Here is a 25,565-nt window from a genome sequence, read left to right as displayed (position 1 = left end):
ATTTATTTGTTGGATCATGTTCACACTCAAGCATAATATACAGTTGTGGGTGGACAGGACACACAGACTTTGTGGTGGTTTAGCATCTCTTTGTTGTTGTTCTTGTGTTACTTGGTGCTCATTACATGTCTCTCTGTGATTTTGTGTCTCTTTGTAGTTGTTTTGTGCCTCTGTCATTTAGCGTATTTTTGTAGTTGTTTAGTGTCTCTTTGTTGTCATTTTGCCTCTCTTGTAGTTGTTTAGCATCTCTTTGTAGTTGTTTTGCATCTCCTTGTTTTGTGTCTCTTTGTTGTCATTTAGCATCTCTTTGTAGTTGTTTAGTGTCTCTTTGTTGTCATTTTGCCTCTCTTGTAGTTGCTTTACGTCTCCTTGTAGTTAATTAGCATCTCTTTGTTGTTGTTTCGCATCTCCTTGTTGTTATTTTATGTCTCTTCGTAGTTGTTTTGTGTGTCTTTGTTGTCATTTCTCCTCTTTTGTAGTTGTTTTACATCTCCTTATAGTTATTTTATGTCTCTTCGTAGTTGTTTTGTGTGTCTTTGTTGTCATTTCTCCTCTCTTGTAGTTGTTTTACATCTCCTTGTAGTTATTTTATGTCTCTTTGTAGTTGTTTAGTGTCTCTTTGTTGTCATTTAGCATCTCTTTGTAGTTGTTTAGTGTCTCTTTGTTGTCATTTTGCCTCTCTTGTAGTTTTACGTCTCCTTGTAGTTATTTAGCATCTCTTTGTAGTTGTCTTATGTGTCTTTGTTGTCATTTTGCCTCTCTTGTAGTTGCTTTACATCTCCTTGTAGTTATTTAGCATCTCTTTGTTGTTGTTTTGCATCTCCTTGTTGTTATTTTATGTCTCTTTGTAGTTGTTTTGTGTGTCTTTGTTGTCATTTCTCCTCTCTTGTAGTTGTTTTACATCTCCTTGTAGTTATTTTATGTCTCTTCGTAGTTGTTTTGTGTGTCTTTGTTGTCATTTCTCCTCTCTTGTAGTCGTTTTACGTCTCCTTGTAGTTATTTTTGTTTCTCTTTGCAGTTGTTTTGTGTCTCTTTATTGTCATTTAGCATCTTTTTGTAGTTGTTTTGCATCTCCTTGTAATTATTTAGCATCTCATTGTAGCTGTTTTGCATCTCCTTGTAGTTATTTAGCATCTCTTTGTAGTTGTTTTGCATCTCTTTATGGTCATTTTATGTCTCTTCGTAGTTGTTTTGTTTCTCTTTGCAGTTGTTTTTTATTTATTTTTATTTTTTTGTGGTTGACTTGTCCTGGCCGTAGCATGTGTCTTTGAGTTGCATTTTTCAGGTGAAGGCCGGGCCTGTGCCTGGTAGACCTGTTCAGTAATACATCCATGTAAACAGTAAATCTGCAGTAATTTGTGATAGTGTGTGTGTCTGTGTCTGTGTGTGTCTGTGTGTGTGCACAGGAGACCACAAAGCCACTCCAGTTCCATGCAGGACTCAAATGTCTAATTTTACACCAGCAAATCCCCCCTGATATTTATTAAAGCCTCTGTGAAGTGTCATATACTGTACCTCCACTATAGTATGAACACATATGTGCAGTCGACAGACTCAAAGTCACAGATACTTCCATACATGCATGCTCCCAAACTGGAGCTCAGAGTTTCATGGTCAGGATCTTTGTTAACCGTGACAAGCTGGCTGAGGGATTAAGATGCTTGGAAAGAAATGCATTAAAGTTTGATCCATTATTTGCCGAAAATAAAGTGTGGCTGTGTGTGTGTTGTGTGTGTGTGTGTGCATGCACATTTGAAGGAGGCTGTGCAGGAGCAGGAAGAGACAGAATCTGTGCTGCTAGTTTTAATATTTCTCTCAAGAAAATTACTTTATCTTCCTAAGAAGCAGAGTTAAGTTAGCTCAAGGGAAGAGGTTTTCTTTTGTCACTTCTGTCATGTCTTTTGTTTCCACCACATCGCTTCCTGCCTCTCACTGAAAGTCACACCAAAAGCTGATTTCTGGTGAAAAGAAATGGAGCTCTTGAGTTGCGTTTATGAATCTTTCTGTCACATCTTGCATTGACATTATTATTTAATGGTTTTGATGTTTTCTCTCTTTCTCTCTGTATTGGTTTACCCCCTTTCATGCCAACATTTCCCTCTTTTCACTCTTTTTCTTTCCTTTCACCTTTCTCCTTCCAGTCTGTCCCTTTTGTAAGTATCCATCTCCCCTGCTCCCTGTTGATGTACCCGTTTCGCTTTAACAGCCCACTATGCCTTTGTCTTCCTTTCTCCCGCTCTTCTGACACTTCAGTCTTTCCTTATCGTAAAGGTGCTCCTCCCCCACTCCCACCTCGCATGTCCAAGTCTTCACTCTCTGTGCGAGCGCAGAGCAGCACCGAGTCCACCCAGGATGCCTACTTCCAGAGCAGCGGACAGTTGGCTTCAAGCTCAGGCCCCGGGCGCCCCAAGCAGCACAGCAACTCCGTGGACCTGGGCAGCTCCGACGGCCCCTCGGGTCGCTCCTCCAGAGGGGGCTACTACACCGCCACAGGCCCTGGACGTTCTCGACAGCACAGTAACTCGGCAGAAAGCCTAGATGGGGTCAGGGGTTCGCGGGAGCTGGTGCCCTATGGAGGGGGTCCAGGAGTTGGAGTGAGGGCCAAACACAGCAGCTCGGCTGACAGTCTGCTGGAGGGGCCACCGAGGCCAGCCAGGGAGAGGGACAGCAGGGTCGGGGGCAGCCTGGGGAAGTCAGTGTCTCTGCCTCAGAACAGCATAGTGCTGAGTAAAGCTGCGGGTCAGGACGAGGGACGCGGTGGGAGAAAATGGAGGCCATCCATAGCTGTGCAGGTGAGAGAGAACATTTTCATTCATCAGGCTACAACCAACTAGTCTCATCATTTTTATCTGTCAGTCTACAGAATGTCAGAACATAGTGGAAAATTAGATTTTTCTTCTGTTGATCAACTAAAAGATTAATTGACTAATCCAAATACAATCACAATTGCGCAAGGTACATGTTAAAAGGAACCATGAATATTTGTCAACCTGGACCTTTTTGTGTCTAAGTGACTAATGGAGAAGATTTTTTAAACTGGTTCAGTGTAGAAGGAGATTGCGCTAGCCGCAGCAGTGAAAGTGGCTGCACTGTAATCTCTACATCAATGTACATCCATTAAAAGTGCCTGTTTTTGCCACTGACAGGATCAGATTGTTGTTAGAAGTGGCAACATTATGGAAAGGACCCTTCAGAGAAATTAAACATTTTTCAGTACCTTTTGCTCATCTGTCTTTTTATTGTGATCTGGTCTCGCTCAAGGAGAAGTCTCACGAGGGGTGATTTCTTGCAGGAAAAATCATGGTGGAAATATTAGTTAGAGTTGAAGAGAGGAGTGCTGGGAAGAGTTTGTTGTGTTGGAGTACAGGAAGTGTTGCTTAATTGTATCTATAAGATTTTCAATGTCATGGCTGAGTATTTCAAAAATGTGGAAAAGTCTGCAATATTTCAGAACAAGGCTTCTCCTTGAGCGAGAGACTTGGTTATACTAAAGCATACCAGATCAGTGAAAAGTACAAATATATTTTTCAGGGTTCATTCCAAAATGTTGTCAGACACTCAAAATGACAATCTGAACCTGTCACTGGTAAAAACGAGTTATTTTAGTGGAAGTAAATTGATGGTGCACAATAAGGATTCAATTGCAGCATGTTGTGCTGCTGTGGCTGGAGCAGTCTCTTTAATACTAGACCTATTACAAAAATTGTTGCCTCCATAAGTCACTTAGACACAGAAATATGAGGAAAAGGGGTAACAGTTTAATATTTTGGAAAATGTGCTTTAATGCCAAGAGTTAGATGAGAAGATTCATACTACTGTCATGTCTGTGCATTAACTATAAAGCAACAATCTGGAATTGAGCGTAGCCTAGCCAAGCGGCAACCTCTGAGGCTGGGAAATGAAGCCAAGGCAGAAGTGCCAAAAACTGCAGTTCATCAAATGGCCACTTGGGGCTCGCTCCAAAACATCAATCCCCGTAGACCTCTATGTTAAATGTGCTGCTTTACAGGAGAAATTAACACGTTTACAGCTTGGCACAAGTCAACAAACCACTGGGTGATGTTGAGTTGCTACATCCATTAAAAACTTGGATAAAGTTGAAACAGCGAACCTGGCTCGGTGCATGGGCAACAAATCTGCCTACCCTCTACAGATCAATTATTAGCATGTTGTATCTTTGTCATAAAACCACAACTTGTTTTTAAACTTTTGCTTTTTGTGCAGATAAAACAAACAACAGACTTTCTTACCTCTGGACAGAGCCAAGCTAGTTATTTCCCCTTGTGGTTATAGCCTTTTATTGGACAGATCTGAGAACTAAATGATGAATGAATGAAAATGTCGAATTATTCCTTTGGTTTTGCATGACGTCCTTAGGGTTTGTGTTTCGCCCTGACTGTGGTCCCTTGTGGCTTCTTCTGTTCCAGGTGGACAGCTCAGAGACTCTGTCAGACTCAGACGCAGAAGGCAAAGCTCTTACGGAGGTCCACTCTATAGGAGTCCAAGTGGAAGATGACAAAAGGTAATAGTGATGCAACTAGAAATCAAAGCAGGGGAAAAAAGTATTTTTCTTTTAATTCTCTTCCCAACTTGAGGTGTTTTTATTTTGCCTGACATTTAACTTGCCTTAATTATGGACATAAACATGCAAACTAAGATGTGCATTTGTTTATTTGCTAATTTATCTTTTCCCCAAAATACGTGGCTTCATCAAGAGCTTTTGGTCTTTGCTCAGGAAGTTTTGTGAATAATTTTAATACATAATTTGAAAAAACCTTCGTCTCCCTGGCGCCCGACTGTGCAGCCACCTACAGTATAGTTGATTTCTAGGCTAGATCCTATTATTTCATTAAACATTTCATCAGACATCACAGCTTGAACTCACTCACACTTTGTTCCAAGAATGTCTTGTTTTTCTGCTGTAACCATGACTACTGCAACTCATCGGGTTGACATGACTTTCACACGTGACGCAGCCCTTCTCCTAATTATATCCAGCATTGCTTATGGGTCAGATTTACACGCATGCATGTGAGTACTAACAGCATCACATACTCCGAACCCCGAACAGTGCGTAATCGTGCACCTGTTAACAATGTCCCCCACCTCCTTCAATCATCGACGATGACAGTGTGACATCTGGGGAGAGAAGAGAGGTGCGAGAACGAAAATGTGAGTCACATCTCACACCTCATCAGACAGCAAAGACGGATGAGGGGAGGTGGGGTATAAAGTTGTAATAGAGTAAACACTCATCACTGAGTCCATTGACATGGCATTTGAACATACTGGTGCGTCATATGCCAGAGGATTTAGCAGGGCTTATCACAACTGAGTGAGTAGTAGTGGCTGCAGTGACAGCATGACTATCCCTGCTCCAACAGGGATGCACAATTATCAGAAGAAAAAAAAAAATGATTTGAGCATTGCTTTTGCATGCGATACTCTGCGTGACTGGATGGCTCTGGGCCTGCTGTGACTCTCTGTGTTGCAGGCGGGCTCGTTTCAAGCGCTCCAACAGCGTGACGGCGAGTGTGCAGGCCGACCTGGACCCCGAGGGCTTCCCCGGGCTCAGCATCGCCGTGCCAACGCAGGACAAGAGTCTCCAGTTTGGCTGTTCCTTCCAAAGGCATTCGTCAGAGCCGGAGTCAGCTAGTCAGTACACAGAGTGTCATCGCACTGTCCACACACAGGGACAGTGGGCCTACAGAGAGGTAAATCTGCAGTAATACATTCATTACTCAGCGGTCCAGTGTCGTTCTTCGTTCATGTAGATGTAGGGAAAAGACAGAGTTCAATCCTACCTTATGGTCAAATGAATTCCCACAAGACTAGGACATGAGGATTGAGGATGAGGTGCACCAATGTGTCCTCAAGTCACATGATTAAGACTGGAGTCAGACTCGAGTCACAAATCTAATAACATTAGACTCGACTTGAAAAAATCAAAAAAGACTCGCAACTCGACTTGGACTTCAACACCAATAAAGTGGACTTCACTTGGACTTGAGCCCTTTGATTTGAAAACATTTCCCTTCCCCCAAACCCAAAGGTTAAAAAGTATTTGCCATTAATCAATTAATTTCCCTTCATTTCCTTAATGAACTAATGTTATTTATCCCTAGCAAGTCCAAGTCCAAGTCCAAGTCCTAGCAAAGTACACACGGGGACACAACAACTTCCAACAAACTTGTTCAAACAAAAAAAAATTACTGTAATATATTCTTACTCAGGTGTTAAAATGGCTAAACATTTGGTGTAGAGTGCATTATGACTTCTTTAGGACTCGAAACTTAAAGTTTAGGACTTGGGACTTGTCAGTCTTGACTTGTGACTTGCATAATAATGACCTGGTCCCACCACTGCCGAATACTATGTGTCCAACTGTTTTTAACCCAGGATTTCATCCAGAGTGGTTATACCACTGAGACCTGCTCAGCGGACCCACGGCCCCACCAGCACCCACACTTGCCTCCACGCTCCCACTCCCCTCTGCCAATCAGCTCTGAGAGAGCCTGGGCAGGGACGCCATCCCTGGAGGGGCCCCGCAGCCTGCCCGACTCGGGCCGAGCCTCGCCCTGCATGAGAGACGGGGAGTTCTTCTTGCGCCTCCTGCAGACAGAGGTGGAGAGGATGGAGGGCTGGTGTCAGAACATGGAGAGGGAGGCGGAGGAGAACGAACTGCCAGAGGAGAGTGAGTTTGGGAGGAGGTTTGAATGGGATCAGGGGAAGGATAAAAAATGAATGATGTCTAAAACTACTCGTGTGCTATTTCCTCTCTAGTTCTTGAGCTGATACGAAATGCAGTTGGCAGTGCCCAGATGCTCATGTCTCAGAAAGTCCAGCAGTTCTTCCGCCTCTGCCAACAGAGTGTGGTGAGTATGTGCGATTGCATGCAAAACCATGACAACACACATTACATTATGGTGCATGGTTTTACTGAGATTCAATACCGCTAAAGGCAAAATTAGCTTGGCTGCAAAAACACTGTTGCAAATAACTTGTCCTGTGTTAATTTGTTGTATTTCTTTCTCAAATCCTTGTATATTACTTTGTCACCCATCACATGTCATGACCTGTCTCCCTGCTCACCCAGGACCCATCAGCGTACCCCCAGCCAACCTCTCAGGACCTGGCAAGCTTCTGGGACCTGCTCCAGCTCAACATAGAGGATGTCAGGGTCAAGTTTCAGGACCTCCAGAGGCTCAAGGACTCTGGTTGGAGGCTCCCACCTGAAAAGAAGGTGAGAGGCCCAAGGAACCAAACAGCCCTGCTTTCCCTACAGCAATCCCCCAGACCTAAGATGGCAGTGTGCAGAAGAGTAACGCAGATGGTCGTGCCCTCCAAGCCTCTGCAGGCTGTGAAAATACAGAACAGCAAGAGGAACTGAGCTGAACTGCCCACGAGACGATGGAGTCTTAAACCGCTAGGAATCTAAATGCATATCAGCTTTTTTTTTGATTTATTGCAGCTGATCAGACAGAAGAAAAAACTTGTTTCATTATTGTCTGTAAAGGTTAGGCTACTCACTGATCAACTACATTATTCTTGATAACAAACTAACAATTGTTTCTCCTTTCTTCTTTTTCTTTTTCCTCTCTCATTTCATGTCTTTTTACATCACCCGATGCATGCTGAGATGCCTTTTGCTTATTTTTTTGTCGGTTGGTCCTTTGTCTCTCATAATGTCTCGGCCTGTGACTCTTCCTCACTTGAATTTTACCCTTTTGTTGGTGGTTTTGCTCTTTGGTTTGTCATTCTCTTTGTTTCTCCCAATATCTCCACTGCATTTGCATGGGATCCCTTTGATTCAACCATACAAAACCTTTTTTTTTTCACCACCTGACACAAAAATCCACTGTCCGTTTTCATCTTACATCTACGTCTCACCATTGCTGGGCCAGGAGGATAAGAAGCTTCCTCCTCCCTTACCAAAGAAGCCAGCAGGCGGGGTGAGTGGCAGCCTCCGGGCCGATAGCGTCGGGGATGGGGGAGCCGGAGGTGGAGGAGGTGGGCCAGGGGGCCTGGTTGTGCCTCGGATTGGTGGACATACCCTACCCATCAGGGAGAAGTCCCTGGACCTTGGGGACCGTCAGAGGACAGAAGCGAGGAGGAGGCTGCTGCAGACGAAGCGTACTGCCTCCTTCAGGCAGAACTCGGCCACAGAGAGTGCGGACAGCATTGAGATCTACATCCCCGAAGCCCAGACACGACTCTGAACACAAGACTGAGGTGTGTCCCACAACACCTCCTCACTCACCCCTGCGAATCTGATCTGAATCTCAGGCTTTCTCTGAGCCTAGTTTTGGATCCTCTGTGGGTCATCGCCGTTTATCCACTTCCCTCCCCTTCAGCATTTCCATCACTTCACTTACTGCAAATTCACTTCTCTTGCTCATTAAACAAGCAATGACAGCCATTTTAGTGTCTTGAAATTTGGACGTTTTACTGACACAGAGGCCTAGACCTGAAATGGTAGCTAGCAGATATGACTTTTTTAAGAATTCTCTGAATTTCTTTTTGGCTGACAAACAAGAAACAGTCCACTTTTATAACAGTTGTCAGCGGAGGTTCACGCAGTAGTAGCATGCTTGTGCGTGTTCACCTAGCACTTCTCCATCACTGAAAATAAAGGGCTTAACAGGCACAAAACCTCTTTGGAGATGAAGAGATGACAGAATCTCCCTATGGATTCCCCTGTTGTCATCTCCTGAATGCCATTTGCAACAGAATCAACTACGATATATCCGCACTCTTAACTGATGCTACTAGTATGGATGAATAAACATGGATTAATTTCTCACCATCAGTTTAAATGCCCTTAAAGTCAGATGCTTGGCAATCCCCAAAGAACATCCTCGAGGCATAGTCAGTCAACTACAGCTGGCACTTTTCACCCAGGTGCCATCTGTGCACCCAGGCACCAAGTCAAAGAATATTCCCCGCTTCCCTGCATATCCATCGACTACCCTCAGCATTCAGCAGTGAGGCTGTTTGAATGTGCAAGTGCTATTTGTACATAGAGTGCACACTTGTGTTTGCCAAAAGGAGTTTTTTTTGCGGTGTAGCATCACAGCCTTGACAGCTAGAGAGCATCACAAACAAAAAAACACAGAGCCGTTTGGCTTTTTATGTAGTCTCTCTGAAGTTTCAAGTGTTCAGGGGTGGGGTTGCTGGGAATTTTTAGGGGAATATATTTTGGTGGCTTTTCAAGACTTTACTGAGAAGGCCCCCACTTCACTGTGAGACTATAGCACCACCAAGTGGTCAAATGAGGACCCAAACCAACAACAGTGGTCTGTAGAGAGTTCTTTCCACCTCAGTCAGGAATTAACAGATGCCCTGATGAAACAGCCATGAAAGGAGATAAGTTTCTTTATTACCTTATTAGTTCTTTCTCTTGTCTTCTCTTGAATACTGAGAGTGGACTTTGCCCTGGTGCATTTGCATAATTGCAAAGATAAAGCAGTGGATCAATAAAGTGAAAGGGAGGAGAGCTGCCAAAGTCTTCAGCAAAATCCACTCGCCTAACTTGAAGTACAATCCCCTCAATTTCACACACCGCTGATGAAAGGAGAAAAGTAGTTTCTCCAACGGCAAAGAAAACAAAAGGAGTCGTGTTTAATGTAGCTCCCTCCAAAGCCCGTCCAAAGAGTCATCAAGAGAGGAAACCATCTGTTGTGAAATGATGGAAAAGAAGCAACTTCATAGTGTAACTGGTAATATGATGAGATTAAAGGAGCAGTGTGTAAGATTTAGGGGGATTTAGTGGCATCTAGTGGTGAGGACTGCACATTGCAACCAGCTGAAACTTCTTCTGGTTAGAATTCCCTCAGTGTTTAACTTTTAGGAGGTTAGGAGGTCTCATCCTCTCCAGAACAGACAGACATTGAAACCAATAAAAACACTGTATAAAGCAGTTTCACATTACAAATCAGTGTTTCTCTGATGTTGTTTGGTGTGTCGCTGACGGGCCGCTAGCCCAGCACTGTCTAACGTAACATCCAGACGTTTAGGATGTTTAGGTTTAGAGAGGTTCCCTCTCTCTAGAACAAACAGACCAGGTGATTAAAAACATTAAGAACGGTGGATAAGGTAGTTTCACATTAAGAAAAATCTGTTTTTCTGTCGCTGCTTGTCACTGAAGGATTGCTTATCTAGAGGCAGTGTTTAGTCTGTCTGTTCTGGGCTACTGAAACATGGCGGTGCAACATGGCGCTCCTGATGTAAATATAAATGACTCATTCTAACTTAACATAAACACAATAGTTCTTATTTTCAGGTGATTATATTCTAAAGAAAACATTTTATATTCCATATCTGCTAATATATCCCTCTACATCCTGCACACTGTACCTTTAAGTAACACTAGTTATGACTGGAATTATACTGTATGTTTGTTGCACTATGTGTTCCTCTCCCCTCTTATTTATTTACTTCTTGAAATCATACTATCTGGTGTTTCCGCGGAACAAAGTGTAGCATGATTTACAAAGCTTCGAAGGGGTCTTATTTATTTATGTCTGGACACATATTTCTAATTTAGTTGTTTGGTATGGATGGTGCATATCGGCTTGTGCGTGTCATGTGAACGTGAAGGGCTGTGTGTCGTAAGGGACGTGATGAAGCCCAATGAAAAGTCCAAATCAGCCGTTTTAAAGACATAAAATATAAGAATCTTTAAGCATGATCTGTTTTTCCCCCCTTTTCTAACATTTGGATGGAATGTGTTGGCTAAATGGGATATTTTAATGGGAGATGTATATTTTATAATATAATCTACATTTCTAGATTAGTAGAGACTATTGAGTACAATATATGTACAAAAACAGCATATATCAAATGTGAAATACTACAGTATTATTATGATAGATTATAGCGTTGTGTGATACTACAGCTGTGTGGCATATCCAGACTCAGTACATGTGAAAAACAATTTCAAATGATTATTATCTTCAGTTTGTGAGTGCTGGGTCAGGTTCACAGGGTATAACTGGCAAGAGTGTTATTTGCCAAGTATGATCCTCCTTAGGCCTACTGTATATCTGTCTGTGGTTCTAACAACATATACTGCTGTATCCTCTCCCTGTATTCCCCCTTTAGAACCAACTACATGTGCCTAACCAGCTATATGTGGAGGTTTCCTTTGAACACAGTTTACAGTATATATATAGAAAGATATGTAAATAGAAAAGTATAAAAATCTACAGAGACTATTGTTGAAAAAATGTTTTTATTGTACTGACACACCATCCCTTGTCTCCCTCACTTTCACGTGCAATACCCACATGAGACTGGCAGATTTTGTTGATGTTAATACTGCATGTTTTTTGTCGACCTCCTTTGGAAAAATTTAGCAGAATCTCATTTTTGACTGATAAAAGCGAAGCAAATTTTGTAGCTTACGAACCTTTTTTTGTGATTGAAAAGAATTGACAGGATTTTACAACGTCGTTATTTCAATGAGTCATGCCTTTGTACAAAGATGATACCCTTGGAGGACAATGAAACTGGCAACCTTGAAACAGCAGTCAATGTTTTTGATTTGAATCTCAACAGATCAATTTAACAGCCTCCATGTAAAACAAGCTGCCCTGGAAATGGAGAAGAAAAGGGCTGAGAATCAGACTTCATGTTTAATTCCTTTGCAGCAGTGTGGGTTGCGGAGCAGCCCTTTTATCCCCTCACCCTTCTCCTCTGTTACCCTCAAACTTGACAACATCTCAGTGGTGTTTGACACAGCCCTCATCAAACAAAGCACAAATACCTGCTTTTATACTGTTACTCTACTGTGAAGGCCTCTTGACTCCACCCTCACAATCCTCAAACCTACACACAGAGGGATGGCGAGGTCTTTCCATTACGAGACGTCCTTGAGGGACACCAGGAATCAAAGAGGCTTTGTTGGATCGTTATCCACCGTAGCAACTACTACTTCTTCAACTCTCGCTGACTTTCTCCTCTATACTTTAGATCACAGGTGTTAGCCAGCCACCTTGCCTTGAAACAGGTCCATTGCAAACACATTTTTGGTGGTTTGATTTCCATACTTTTTGTTCAGTATTTTACCCACCCATCTGTGCGATATCTTCACAGTATAAATACAGGAGCCTCAGCTAGAAATAGCACCTGGGTGTATAGTTGTACAAACATGATCTGAGCACTCACCAACACACCAGACAGACTACTATACGAACCCTTTCACCTCTTTCTAGAAGTGCAAAAACCCCTCGTGGACAGCCAGACGGACAAGTCAACTCCGAGTACCTCAGTTTCTAGCAGCAGTGTCTCCAACCCCGACCCAGGCCTCTGTCCTCAGGGGATTCTCTAACACCACACAACCGACGGACCCTGAAAATACAGGACCAGATCAGTCCCGCAGGAATGTTGTCCATATTCTCTGAATGAAAGGGGAGATCATTTGAGCCCAGATTCTCTTGTAGCCATTTTTTTCCGAAACTGGAGAGGGGCTGAATCAAAGGCAGTGAAAGAAGTGGTTGAGGCGAGAGCTCAATTGTAGCCAGTGTGTGTGGGCTGTATACTGTGCATCTGCAACAAAGGGGAGCAGGAGGGATGCTGTAGCAGCAGATTTGAGTTTTAGTTATGCAGACATTTCTGAGAGGCAGAGCTGCTCTGGAGGAAAAAGCAAAGTTACTGGTTGAGTTAAATCTCAGTGGGAGAAGCCAAGGACCTATTTTGTCTCGCTAAGTAACACGAGCTGTGAGCTTTGGCTGCTATTTCTTGTTCGATCACTCCCTACAATATTTAAAACTGATCCGCTGTCAAAAAATGGAGAAAATTTTCCATGTCTTGTTTTGTAGAGGCATTTGTGTAGAGCAGTGGTCCCAGATTGTGGGTCCCGGGTCCATTCTAAATGGACAGCAAGTTTGTAAAAAACACATTTCATTTTTTGAGTACATTGAATTTCCAGCACAAAGCTTTTATTTTGAAGTACCATTTCCTGCTGTAGAGTGAGTGAGCTTGACGACATGGCCAAACTCATGTATAACACTAAATATATTCAACCGAGTGGACCTTGAACTAATGACTGAGCAGAGATCTGGACTCCGTGGCTGGACCAGTTGGGAACCACTGGTTTAGAGAACAATCCCAGTTGCCCCATGTTTTAGCAGTTGAAAGCTTTTAACTAGCAACAATAGGAAATTTGGGGATAGCATTTGCAGTAACTTAATGAGACCATTTCAGACTTGACAACATAAATATTTTGTATTTCCTGTTGGAATGTCTTCCAGCGTATGTGAATGACATTAGCTGACAGGAAGTAAACATAGGCCCAAGCTGTCGCCTAGCAATGAAATTCAAGTGAAACGATCAAAACAACAAGGCTGATATCATTATTGATAAGGTAGTCTCTATATACAGACTCTACATTCAGTGAATGTAGAGTCTGTAGGCAAACCCCGGAGATCTTGCCTCCGGAAGAAGAGCGGAAGAGCCCTGGTTTCTGGTTGTAGGCTGTTTGTAGTCTGCGTGATATTGACCAATCACGTTTGAGCTGGCTGCAGTTGTTGCCAGGTTACACGGTCCGTGCGGTGAACTAACAAGGCGGAACATAATTAGCGTCACTGCAAACTCTGAATCCATCACAGTGGTTCAGCATATTTACTTATATATAAACGGAAGTCGGAAACGGAAATTTGGCTCCTCTGCCCAAATCAAACCGGAATGCCAAAAAATCGTGGGTCTGCCCCCAGAGGTTGTATCGCCGTCTGCCGGAAGTCAGACAGCGAATACAGCTGATGGGTTCTAAGAATGTTGATAAGGTAACGCTGTGTGCGCCAATGCATAGTTTCATGTTAACTTTCCGTCTGGTGGTGGACCCTGCCACTTACACTGAAAACTGCTACTTTGAAAGGGCATTAGAGAATGTAAATGGATTAGTAGGTATTGCTGATAAAATGGCAGCCATGAACTGTATCAAAAATAAGGTCTGATTTCAGAAAAAAATTTAAAGGATTATATCTTTAAAACGTATCTATACTTTAACCAGATTTCCTTAAAACATTTCCGTGGCTCTCCTCTTAGAAGTTTTGCGTCCCTCTGCCTCCAGAGCAGCTCACACCCCAGATGATATTTAACTGAAACTCCAATGTGCCTTTAGCACTGAGGTGTAATTGTGTTTGTATGTATGTGTGTGTGTGTGTGTGTGTGTGTGCGTGTGTGTGTGTGAGCGCGTGTATTCAAACTGTAATCTTGCTTTACAGTATACACACAGGTAACCATGTGGGTCAGAGACAACTGAGCAATTACTGTGTAATTAACAAAAAATAATACCCTGCCACCCTCACGTTTACAAAGAAATGTAAATACCTGTTGCCAATGGACATTGCTATTCTCACTATTACATATATTGTTATTACAATATGATTATTATTAGTATGATTATTGTCATTGAAAGGATTAATTATTGCCATCACTCGCATTATTATAAATGGTGTTGTTGATTATAGCTATGGGTAAACATTGTTCTATATTCAAGGGCGAGTCTTGTGTACAATAACAGAAAAAATTGTTGAATCTATGATGAGAAGTCTTAAATCGCTGCTACTAAGGAGACGGAGTACAAGTAAAGCAAACTGACATTAACTCTGGGAAGACATTTTTCTCTGGGATCAATGATGGACACTCCAACGAGGAGTGAGAGATCACAAGAGGACAGTCAGCGTTGAACAGATGGACTGAACGGAAGATCCAAACATGAGACCTTCTTTCTCCATGTGCATTTATTCCACTCTGAACTCTTGGTTCTGCCAGAGGAGGAAAACAACATGGACATCAAACTGATACAGACTCTCCACTCTCTCTGTATTCTACTCTATAATGTAGCAAAAACTAAATAGCCCCTTGTTGTCTACTCTCTCCACCTCTCCTCCTCTTTCATGTATTTCTCACTGAACACCATGATTTTTAATCAAACGGGTTTGATACAGCGAGCTTTTCTGTCTTCAAGCTCAGCTTTATCTTGAGTTCTCTTATTTTATACACGTTTGATTCAGTGCCAAGACAGCATATTGTACATACAAACATTAAATGCTTTTGTTTTTTCTCCTATACAAACATTTGACTGGAGCATATAGCAATAGCGATGCCATAAGACATGAACTTTGTTTCATAACGCCACCAGTGGATACACAAGATGCATGAGAACACCACGGAGACGAGAGGGAGATGCAGTCTGATGATGTGCTGGACGGCAGTGGAGGGTGTCGCACAGTGAAGTGTAAATCATGATTCTGTTTGTGGTGTTGTGGTTCTCATTTTGTACATACAAATTTATTTCTTGATCTTGTATGTTTTATGGATCTAGATGTGTCAAAGGAGCACGTCTGATAGCGCTGAAGCCCAGAGAGATGGCACACTGTGACGTGGTTTACCCCAACACAGAATGTAACACTGTCAACGTTGTCAAAACATTTTCTAATGGCTAATATTATTACTATTAATATGATTATTATAAAGCTATTTTAGCGAGTTAAATGAAAGGTGCTGTGTCTCCTGTGTCCTTCTTTTGTGTTCTTTTTCTGACTCTGTTAAATGATTTAAGCAGTGAAAGGAACTTCTTACAGGCAATATAGGGGGCCACACAGAGGGGGGGTCGCCAAAATTTCCGCTGACCCCCACTGATAAGATTTCACTTCAGGGAACTCCTTATGAAAAGATTTGGATAGTTAGATATAATTAAGACCCGAATTCTAGTTGTAGACTATAGTCACTCTTATGACCGAGAGCATAGGTCAACACTTCATTTCCTGCATTCTGGTAAAAAAAATTTTTTATCAGAATCATAAATACTTAATTGACTCTCTTGGAGCTATGAAGCTTACAATCTGACTAATCAAAAATAAAAGGAAAACAAATTCTGACTACCTAATCTAACTGTAAAACCAAACAACAAAAACAGCACTCCTGCACCTAGTGTCTCTAAAGCTGTCGCCAAAGTTCACATTACACTATTTTCACCGCGATTTTGACGTCACAGAGGATCTTGAGAGCCACCTTGGGTCGGAGATGAGTCGGCAGATAGTCTGCCATGATGAGTCCTCATGTGTGAACAAGCCTACGAGCAAGTCGCCCCCTCGTCTGTGACTGGGACTGGATATCTGGCATGCTAGAAAACTGGAGAAGTCTGACACGACTGACAAAGAGCATCAGCCAATGAGAGGCGGGATACGTCCCACGTCAGCACGCAGGAGGACAGAAGAAATGTGAGGAGGACAAGCCACAGGGTTGCCACTTGCCAGATCCGCTTATAAGCCGCGACTTTGGGCTTGTTTCTTTTTCTTTTCTTTTTTTTTTAAGATATTTTTTGGGGCTTTTTAGCCATTAATGGACAGGACAGACAAGCGTGAAAGGGGGAGAGAGAGAGAGAGGGCGTGACATGCAGCATAGGGCCACAGGCTGGAGTCAAACCCGGGCCGCTGCGGCAACAGCCCTATACATGGGGTGCCCGCTCCACCACCAAGCCACCGGCGCCCCAACTTTGGGCTTGTTTCTAAACGTCACCTTTCTCTAGGCTATATACACTGCCTGGCCAAAAAAAAAGTCGCCACCTGGATTTAACTAAGCAAATAGGTACGAGCCTCCTATTGGATAATTATTGCATGGGCGATTATCTTTCAGCTGGCAACAAGTTATTTAACCCCAACTGGTGCAATGAGTTGCTTCTCATTTCCTAAACAACCATGTCGAAAGACACATCCCGTGGTTGTGGAAAAGATGTTAGTCTGTTTGAGAAGGGTCAAATCATTGGCATGCATCAAGCAGAGAAAACATCTAAGGAGATTGCAGAAACTACTAAAATTGGGTTAAGAACTGTCCAACGCATTATTAAAAACTGGAAGGATAGTGGGGACCCATCATCTTCGAGGAAGAAATGTGGCCGGAAAAAAAAAATCCTCAATGATCGTGATCGGCGATCACTTAAACGTTTGGTGAGATCAAATCGAAGAAAAACAACAGTAGAACTCAGGGCTATGTTTAATAGTGAAAGTAAGAGCATTTCCACACGCACAATGCAAAGGGAACTCAAGGGATTGGGACTGAACAGCTGTGTAGCCTTAAGAAAACCACTAATCAGTGAGGCTAACCGGAAAAAAAGGCTTCAGTTTGCTAGGGAGCATAAAGATTGGACTCTGGAGCAATGGAAGAAGGTCATGTGGTCTGATGAGTCCAGATTTACCCTGTTCCAGAGTGATGGGCGCATCAGGGTAAGAAGAGAGGCAGATGAAGTGATGCACCCATCATGCCTAGTGCCTACTGTACAAGCCTGTGGGGGCAGTGTTATGATCTGGGGTTGCTGCAGTTGGTCAGGTCTAGGTTCAGCAACAGTATGTGCTCAAAGAATGAGGTCAGCTGACTACCTGAATATACTGAATGACCAGGTTATTCCATCAATGGATTTTTTCTTCCCTGATGGCACGGGCATATTCCAAGATGACAATGCCAGGATTCATCAGGCTCAAATTGTGAAAGACTGGTTCAGGGAGCATGAGACATCATTTTCACGCATGGATTGGCCACCACAGAGTCCAGACCTTAACCCCATTGAGAATCTTTGGGATGTGCTGGAGAAGGCTTTGCGCAGCGGTCAGACTCTACCATCATCAATGCAAGATCTTGGTGAAAAATTAATGCAACACTGGATGGAAATAAATCTTGTGACATTGCAGAAGCTTATCGAAACAATGCCACAGCGAATGCGTGCCGTAATCAAAGCTAAAGGCGGTCCAATGAAATATTAGAGTGTATGACCTTTTTTTTTTGGTGGTGACTTTTTTTTTGGCCAGGCAGTGTATATCCGTCTAATAAGTTATTTAAACGCATGATACTATGTCGGACTGCAGTCGCTTCGTCTGGGCTTGTTTCCATAGCCCTGGTTGTTTCTCTCCCAAGATCTGGCAACACTGACAAGCTGGCCGGCATGCAACAATAACAATGGCGGCGTCCACAGGATCACGGCGAGCGCATTGTGTTTGGACCCAGGATAATAAAGAATATCCATGCCTTTACGATGTGTCATCTCCAAGTTTGGTGATGTCACCACGTTATCTGGGGCTCTGTCGGCGAGGGCTCGGTGGAGAAATCTTGTGGTGTGAACACATAGGTCAGAACGCAGTTGGCGAGACTCCCGCTGACCGAAACACGTCGCCAGGTATGAACACTCAAAAGATTACGATAATCTCCGCGATGCAAAATCAGGGTGACAATTGTGTAATGTGAACTAGGCTTAATACAGAGAATCACCTGTGTGTGGAGGAAAATGTGGAATTCGTCAAAAGTCCTTGAACAAGCTCTAAAACCTGGCCACACTTCAAGGTTTTAAGAGTTCACAAGATCTACCAAAAAGCTACAAGTTGGCTTTCTAACAACACAACACAAAGTTCTCCCAACAAAACACTGACCTGCCACTAACAGTCAGCCACTGGACTCACAGCCTGGCAGGGCTTTTGTAGATGCTGGACTTAATTGGGCGGCTGGGATTGGCCTACTGCACTGGTGCCACGCCAATCAGGAACCCAGGTGAGCTGTGGACTGGGCAGTCAGGAGCACTGGAGGCCACACCAATCAGGACAGAGGGGGTGGAGCTTCGGGGTCCAGGGTCTGTGCAGGCAGCTTGGCAGACAGAGAAAAAAATTAGGCTTACATACACACACAATGAAGGTGGAGAGAGTGGCGGCTGTAACAACAAGAAAAGAATAAAAGCAAACAGGAAATATGTACAGTTATGTGCATGATGATGTCCTTCACTGAAAAATGTTTAAGTTATGCAACAATTTGTGCCTTTTCTCTTTCAATTTAGGACAAAATGTCATGCTGCTTCATCTTCTTTACATTTTATGTTTTCCCATTGCTTTTGAGGTTGCATATCTCCACCGCCTACTTTACCAGAGACAAACTTGCATCTATGAGTCGAGTTCTAGCAGTTTGTCAAAATAAAAGTACTACATTCATGTTTTTATTGGAGGATTGGAGGGTAAATGTCCTGCAGTTATTATATTCACTTTTTGGCTTAATTGTAGTTTATCAGTTGTTCTATGCACTTATTATAATATGACAGTCAGTGGTCACTCACACAATGATAGAAAAGGTATCCCTCACAGAAGAGGTTGAGAACCACTGATTTTAAGTTCTAAATCTGTCCTAATCTGGCATTATCTCATCCCAATGATGAGAATATAATTTGAAACAGAGCAAAAGACTAAATGACTTCATAGGTAGACATTTCTTTGCAATGCAGACATACCCACCTGGGCAGCATCCATCCAAAATGCAAAGCAGAGGTCAAAGAAAAGGATTTTACCTAGAGAATTTCCATTTTCTTCCCCGTTTTCGTCGTCTCTCTCTCTGCCTGTAGCAATTTGCAATGCAAATGCCAAAGCAGAGCACATCCACCCATTAAGGAAGGTTAAAAGAGAGGACAGGGAACAATTTAGCACTGGCATCCTGAGTCAAACACACAGTCCCCCTGGGTATACTCTTCCCAGTCAGGTCTAAACTCACACTGACAATTCGAGGGGATATTTTTGTCCGTTCACACGATAGCCGTAAAGAACTGTGCTCACAAATAAAGGCCGCTGCTACTGAATATAAAGTGTCCCGCTGAGATTTAAGAGTATGCAGCAGTAGCCTCAGGGTACGAGAAACAGGTTACAAGCAAAGGTCGGGAGTTAGTAAAATATAAAAGTGCGGGAGGTGAATGAGTAATGGCGTCCTGAGGCACTGAAGCTGAAATTAAAGGCGCTAACAAGTGCGGCACAGAGCATCAAAACAGTCATCTGGAAGTACCATGTCATCTTGTTCCCAGTCGTGACTGTACTACCTAGTGTAAAAAAAAAGAAGTGATTCACTCATACTTAGTGTAAAAAGCACTTTAGAGGTTTGAACATCTTGTCAGGGACTACAGAGGGATACGATTTGAGTTTTTAGAGGAGGTAATTGTGTCTGAGTACAACACAACACGGCAGCAAGGAACATGAAGTTCCTGAAGTGATGAGATGTGAAGGGTGCTTAAAGTGCCATTAGACACATAGTAAGGCAACTTCTCGACCTTACTCTAAGGGATTCCAGTGTTTTAAAACTAAAGGCTCTACAAGAAACACTATTTTAATATCTTTAAAGTTTGAACTATGTACCAAACTTTGCCGCTTTCCCCAGATCCCTAATTTATTAGTATGACACAACCCCACCATTCGTCAGAAAAATTACCGTAAATCATCTTTTATTCAGCCATTTTAAAAGCATCATACAGTAAACAAATAAAAAAACAGCTTTGTATGTAAACTGTTCATTCTCCAACAAACCACTTGAAGAAGTGAATCATTTCTGACACAGCAATTAGACAGCTGAGAAGCTGCCAGGAAATCTTCACAAGCTCAACAGAAGATTCCAATGTTCAGTCATAATCATTCAATCAGTTATTAATAAAAAAAGAGCATAATCAAGAGGCAGTGACACATTAAATCTTTAGTCATCTGAGCCACAAAGGAATCATTGAAGAGGAGTGTTGCATTCTTTCATTTGGCACATATACAAATCCGTTACACATGTGCTGTCACTTCAACCAAAGTGCACAAGTTTCCCCTTAATCCTACGACCATAATCATAACCTGAGATGAAGCAGTTCTTAATATTCAGCCTTTAAGATGCTGAACACTTCCAGGGTTTAAGGCTCACAGGACACCGACTAGTTTGAGTGTCCAGGCCTGACCGGGGGAATACGGCAGCTCAGGCAGGAGGACGGTAAGGCCAGCATCGGGTTGGACCGGGGCCCAGGGGAGTGGATTTGGGTTCCCCAGCAAGTTCACCTGGACATGGGACAAGGTCAGTTATTTAGTTCCTTATATTTCATGTATGAGTAATTGCTGTATTTAACAAAGTTATATTTCTTATTGTCAGAGCTTAACTTTGGAGTTTTTATAACCTGAAAAACAAACTAGACAACACTGTCTCAGTCTCTTTACCTTAGTGACTGCTGATGTTTTGGGTCCCAATAGCTGCAATGTGAGCTTGGGGGGTTTGGTTGTCATGGTGGCATACACAGCACCTCCTTTAGATGTATACCTAAAAAAATGGAGACAATAGCTGCATAAATGATCTCAGTTTCAGGGCATCCAGTGGTGGCTCTGTCCCTGCATTTCCTGTATGTAACTCTACTGTTGCATCCAAATAAAGACAAAATACCCCCAAATGCCTTTCAGTCAGTGAGTCCTTCACTTCAACATGATCATAGCAAATGTTATTCTTAACTTAAGTGGGATTTGGCCTAACGAATCAAACTTAAAATTGAGTGTATAAACACTGTTTTCAGTCTACCTTTGTCCTCTACAAACTGAATCACAACCCCTGTGTCACATACATACAATTTAACAGCGCTGAGGAAATGGGGGCAAGGAATAGCTGAGATATCAGGAGAAAATGGTTCAGTCTTCTTGTCTGTGGGGGTGCTTGATAACAATAAAAGAGTGGAGAAGGGTGTTTTCATCTGCGAAAAGCAAAGCTCAAAGACGGCTCTGAATTCAGCGTCTGAAAAGCGAGGAAATCCGGGACAGACAGACAACAGCTAGTGCCAGTCGAGAAGATGAGGGCCGAACAATGACAGGATTTGGGAAAATCTGGTAGCCTGGTCCACATGGCCGACTTTGTGAGAAGCATAAGGTATTGTAGGCTACTTAACGTAACTGTTGACCACTGAGGCAGGTGAGGCTACACTGTGTTTTTCAAATAAGGGTCAGGTAGGTTGAAACACAGACACTATAATTTTATAATCAGTGTTGTTTAAATGTATTACGGTATGTTTACACTATGAGTAGCAAAGTAAGTGAATGGACAAGCATGGCCAGCTACATCATCACCGAGTTGTTGAGGTGCAAAGCAGGTCAGTGAGTCAGATTAGTTTAGAGTTCCTGCAGTTAAAGGCAAGTTAAATTTAATACTTTAAAATGCCAGTCAGAATTAAATTTACGACGAATTTTACAGTAACTAAAACTGATGAAAAAAAAACACATGAAATGACATCAGTGAGGAGGGCTTAGGGACAATTTTGCCTAAATTAAATCATCGTTACCAATTATTTTGGGATTTTAGAATGCAACGTCAGAAAAAAACAATTCATACAATCTGACTTCCCATGTCTTAGCATTTTTAAGATTTGAGACATTTAGTACTAATTAAAGCCTTATTTTTAGATTAATAGCTTTAATGCCTTTTAAGACTTTTTCAGGACCTGTGGGACCCCTGTTGGTCGATGCTGGTAATGCTAAGGGGCTGATGATTGTGTTTAAGAGTCATCTGCAGTACACAGTACATAGAAAAAGCACAACAGAAACGTTAGACAGGTCAGACCACTGGTGTTCAACTACACATCTTTAAATGCTACAGTTCCAGCTGAAATGACGATGATTTCACATATCTCTGCAATTCAAATCAACTGCAAGGTGTCTACGCAGAAATCATCGTTTTTGTTAGTGTGACATCATGGTGATTCAGCCTGTACAACAAATGAACGCACTCATTTCATTTTTTACTGACAGGAACTGTGAGATCACAGACCACTTCTCATGATTCAGCTCTCGCTCTGCTTCTTACCAGACTGGCACAGTGGTGTTCTCGGTCTGGACCCTCCAGGGTTTGGAAGCGTAGATGGCCTCCCCGTTGATTTCTAGCCAGGTTCCGACACCTCTGAGTCTCTCCTCAAACACTGCTGGGATCATCCCATCAGGTGTGGGACCCACGTTCAGGAGGTAGTTACCTCCCAGGGCCACGGTGCGAACCAGATCCTGTGACAAGAGGCATGAGGAGGAGGAGGAGGACAACCAGTCAGTGGACAGAGACACCTCACTGATCAGTGTTATTCTTATATACATTTTGAAGCAGTGAAAAATGAGCCATAAAAATCTGTCCATGACAGCTGTGCACAAGAACAGACATGACCTGTATTCTATAAACAGCAGAAAGCAGAATCAGCCTTGCTATTATTACAGATTTGGTGATCAGTTATAAAATGATACAATCACATATCCTCACCTCTATGATCGAGGGTAAGTCCATCAGTTCGCTCATCTTCATGTTTCGACGATAACCCCAGGAAAACGTGTCCACAGATGTGCACTTCTCCCATTTGTGCTTGGGCAGCTGGCCTGGAGTGTATTTGTCGTCACAGTTATAATAGCCGCCATGTTTACAGGAACAGCCAGCTCCCCATCTGTCATTGGTCACAATGGTATCCTAAGGCGAGGAAATTGTGGTTAGTACATGTAATAGTTGAATTGAATTGTCTTCTGTTGACGCTGCATACAGGAGCTGGGGCGGCACTTGATGCACTTCATATTGAGTGTGTTCTCAGCTTACCCTCTGCTCACATTTCACAAAAGCGTTCATTCTGCACCCTATTCTTACATCAGACTTTCTTTAGTTTCTGTACTCGAATATGGAAATTACTTAAAATGCCCATCCCAACTCGATGTCCAGCATTCTTGCACAGTTCAGTTACACCTCCTTGTTATGAAAACACTCACTTTGACAGGGCTGTCATTGTAGAGCCACGCCAGGAATTCGGTGGAGTTCCAGTAGGTGTCAGGTGCTTCCCAGTCCCCATCGGACCAGATAACCTCAGGTCTGTACCTGCAGAACAACAAGAAGGCAAAGGTTTAAACACACTGCAGGCTGCATATATCAATATAACAAGTCTGACTTTATTATCAGTATTACACACAATAAACACGTTTCAATTGCAATCAGCTGATGAGGTAATATAAGAGTTACAGACCTTACAACCATGTTATACAGCTCTGGTAGCAGTTTATGCATCACAAACTCCTGTGTTTTAAATCCATTCTTCTTGTCAATCAGGTAGAGAGGGTGGAACCACTCATATAGGGAGTTGTAGAGTCCATAGTGCAATGACCTAAACGAGGAAATAAAAAAAGACAGACTGTATCATTGACAACAATCAGAATCCATAAGACTGCAAACTAAAATTCAGGCATTTAAACTAATGAAACCCAGGTTTTCTCTCACAGCAAATGTCAGGCTGGTAATACACCACACTGCTGACCAACAGACCAATTCACCGATGTCAGAGGAAAATAGGGTCACAGCAGTTTAAGTTTTGGTCTTGGTATGTTCCTGTCAGCACTTTCCTATCAGCTATAAACACTTTCCCTGAGCTTTATAACACTTGATGCCCCACCTGTTGCGCACTGCCTCCCCCAGGTCTCCCACCAGGTCCCTGTGAGGACCAGTATCCACTGAATTCCAGTTCCAGGAGTTGGGAGAGCCCCAGTTTGTGAACCCTTCGTGGTGTTTGGCAGTCAGGACGACATACCTGCAATACATATAAAGTGGAAGTGACACACAGTATATCAGAGCAGATGCAGGTCAACAACATGTTCAGTGCACTCACTTGGCACCGGAAGCCTTGAATATGTCCGCCCAGTCCTCCGGGTTGAAGAACTGAGCGTGAAACTGGGGCGCAAACTCCGGGTAGCTGAACCCAGGTGGGTAGTTCTTTGTCATGTAGCTCACACACTTCGGGTCCGGAGGCTGCTGTCCCTGCCAGTGCCACCAGAACCACTCGCTGCCAAACCCGGGGACAGAAAACACGCCCCAGTGGATAAATATCCCCACTTTGGACTCGTCGTACCACGAAGGAAGCGGTCTGGCGTCCAGACTGGTCCAGTCCGGAGTGTACCGAGCCGCCGAGTGGGAAACCACAGCGAGAAGAAGCAGTGCGGGTATCATGGCTCCTCCTGCAGGTTAGCTCGATGCTAAATGCTAACAGGAAGCTAAATGCTAGAGACTGGTCAACCAGACTCCGGTGATATAAAGTGGTTTCACTGCTGGCTGCATTAGACGGGGATTTTACTTTTTGTTGTGACCCTTCAGTGTGTTGTTTCCCATCATATGACACATGGATTATCACGTGACCATCTCGTGTTTTTTTTTTTTTTGTAAATTACAACTTTATTTAACAAATAAACGTTGTATGAGGCATGAAACTTATTCATGTAAAATATACAAGGGGACATTTCTTAAATTTGTATTTAAATAAAATACCTGTCATAAGTTGTAAACTTTACGCAGCCCACATGAAGGTCTAAGTGTCAAACATATGGCCCGGGGGCCTAAACCGGCCTGACAAAGGGTCCAATCCGGCCCACTGGATGACCTTGCACACCTCATATACCCCCTTTACACCCTGCATTAGCATACGTTTTTATGTGATCAGATTGCAATCAGATTGCTCTTGACCTCATGAAAGGTGTACCGACACACATTGAGGACGGATTGTTTGTTTGCCAAACCGCTTCTGAAGGCAGTCAGGGACGCATTGTGACCACAGCGAACACAAGTGTAAATGCAAATGTGTTTCCAATCCACATGCAACAACTCCCTGGGCAAAAATACGTAAGCAAGGTGCGCCAGCTGGACACAGGAAGAAGGAGAAGACAACAACACTCAACGGGTAGTTGTAGACTGCCAAGAAAAAGAAAACGTGGATGATAGTCGAGGATGGAGTCACGACAAGACTAAGTGTCTGCTCTCCA

At 43.0% G+C, this 25,565-nt stretch overlaps 2 protein-coding genes across 2 annotated transcripts in view; one reads left to right on the top strand and one right to left on the bottom strand.

The window, feature by feature from the left end:
* Nucleotides 1–8,353, top strand: part of dlgap3 (discs, large (Drosophila) homolog-associated protein 3) — a 163,103-nt gene extending 154,750 nt beyond the window's left edge. The window contains exons 7-13 of the mRNA XM_033637576.2: nucleotides 2,254–2,792; nucleotides 4,428–4,522; nucleotides 5,495–5,714; nucleotides 6,400–6,694; nucleotides 6,784–6,875; nucleotides 7,097–7,243; nucleotides 7,905–8,353. Of these exons, the coding sequence (XP_033493467.1) occupies nucleotides 2,254–2,792; nucleotides 4,428–4,522; nucleotides 5,495–5,714; nucleotides 6,400–6,694; nucleotides 6,784–6,875; nucleotides 7,097–7,243; nucleotides 7,905–8,219 (1,703 nt within the window). The 3' untranslated portion in view covers nucleotides 8,220–8,353. The remainder of the gene's footprint in view (nucleotides 1–2,253; nucleotides 2,793–4,427; nucleotides 4,523–5,494; nucleotides 5,715–6,399; nucleotides 6,695–6,783; nucleotides 6,876–7,096; nucleotides 7,244–7,904) is intronic.
* An 11,869-nt stretch (nucleotides 8,354–20,222) lies between these two features.
* On the bottom strand, nucleotides 20,223–24,946 carry LOC117264177 (tissue alpha-L-fucosidase-like). The gene is made up of 8 exons (XM_033638033.2): nucleotides 24,422–24,946; nucleotides 24,209–24,343; nucleotides 23,786–23,923; nucleotides 23,535–23,640; nucleotides 23,044–23,244; nucleotides 22,606–22,796; nucleotides 20,982–21,081; nucleotides 20,223–20,825 (listed from the first exon to the last, which is right to left on the bottom strand). Exons 1-8 carry the CDS (start codon nucleotides 24,757–24,759, stop codon nucleotides 20,691–20,693), a joined length of 1,344 nt encoding a protein of 447 aa, XP_033493924.2. The 5' UTR covers nucleotides 24,760–24,946; the 3' UTR covers nucleotides 20,223–20,690.
* Nucleotides 24,947–25,565: the final 619 nt, after the last annotated feature.

Source organism: Epinephelus lanceolatus, chromosome 16 (assembly GCF_041903045.1).
Source record: "Epinephelus lanceolatus isolate andai-2023 chromosome 16, ASM4190304v1, whole genome shotgun sequence".
Taxonomy (NCBI): Eukaryota; Metazoa; Chordata; class Actinopteri; order Perciformes; family Serranidae; genus Epinephelus; species Epinephelus lanceolatus.
The sequence above is the reverse complement of the archived record's forward strand: the minus strand, read 5'-3'. Positions and strand labels throughout refer to the sequence as shown.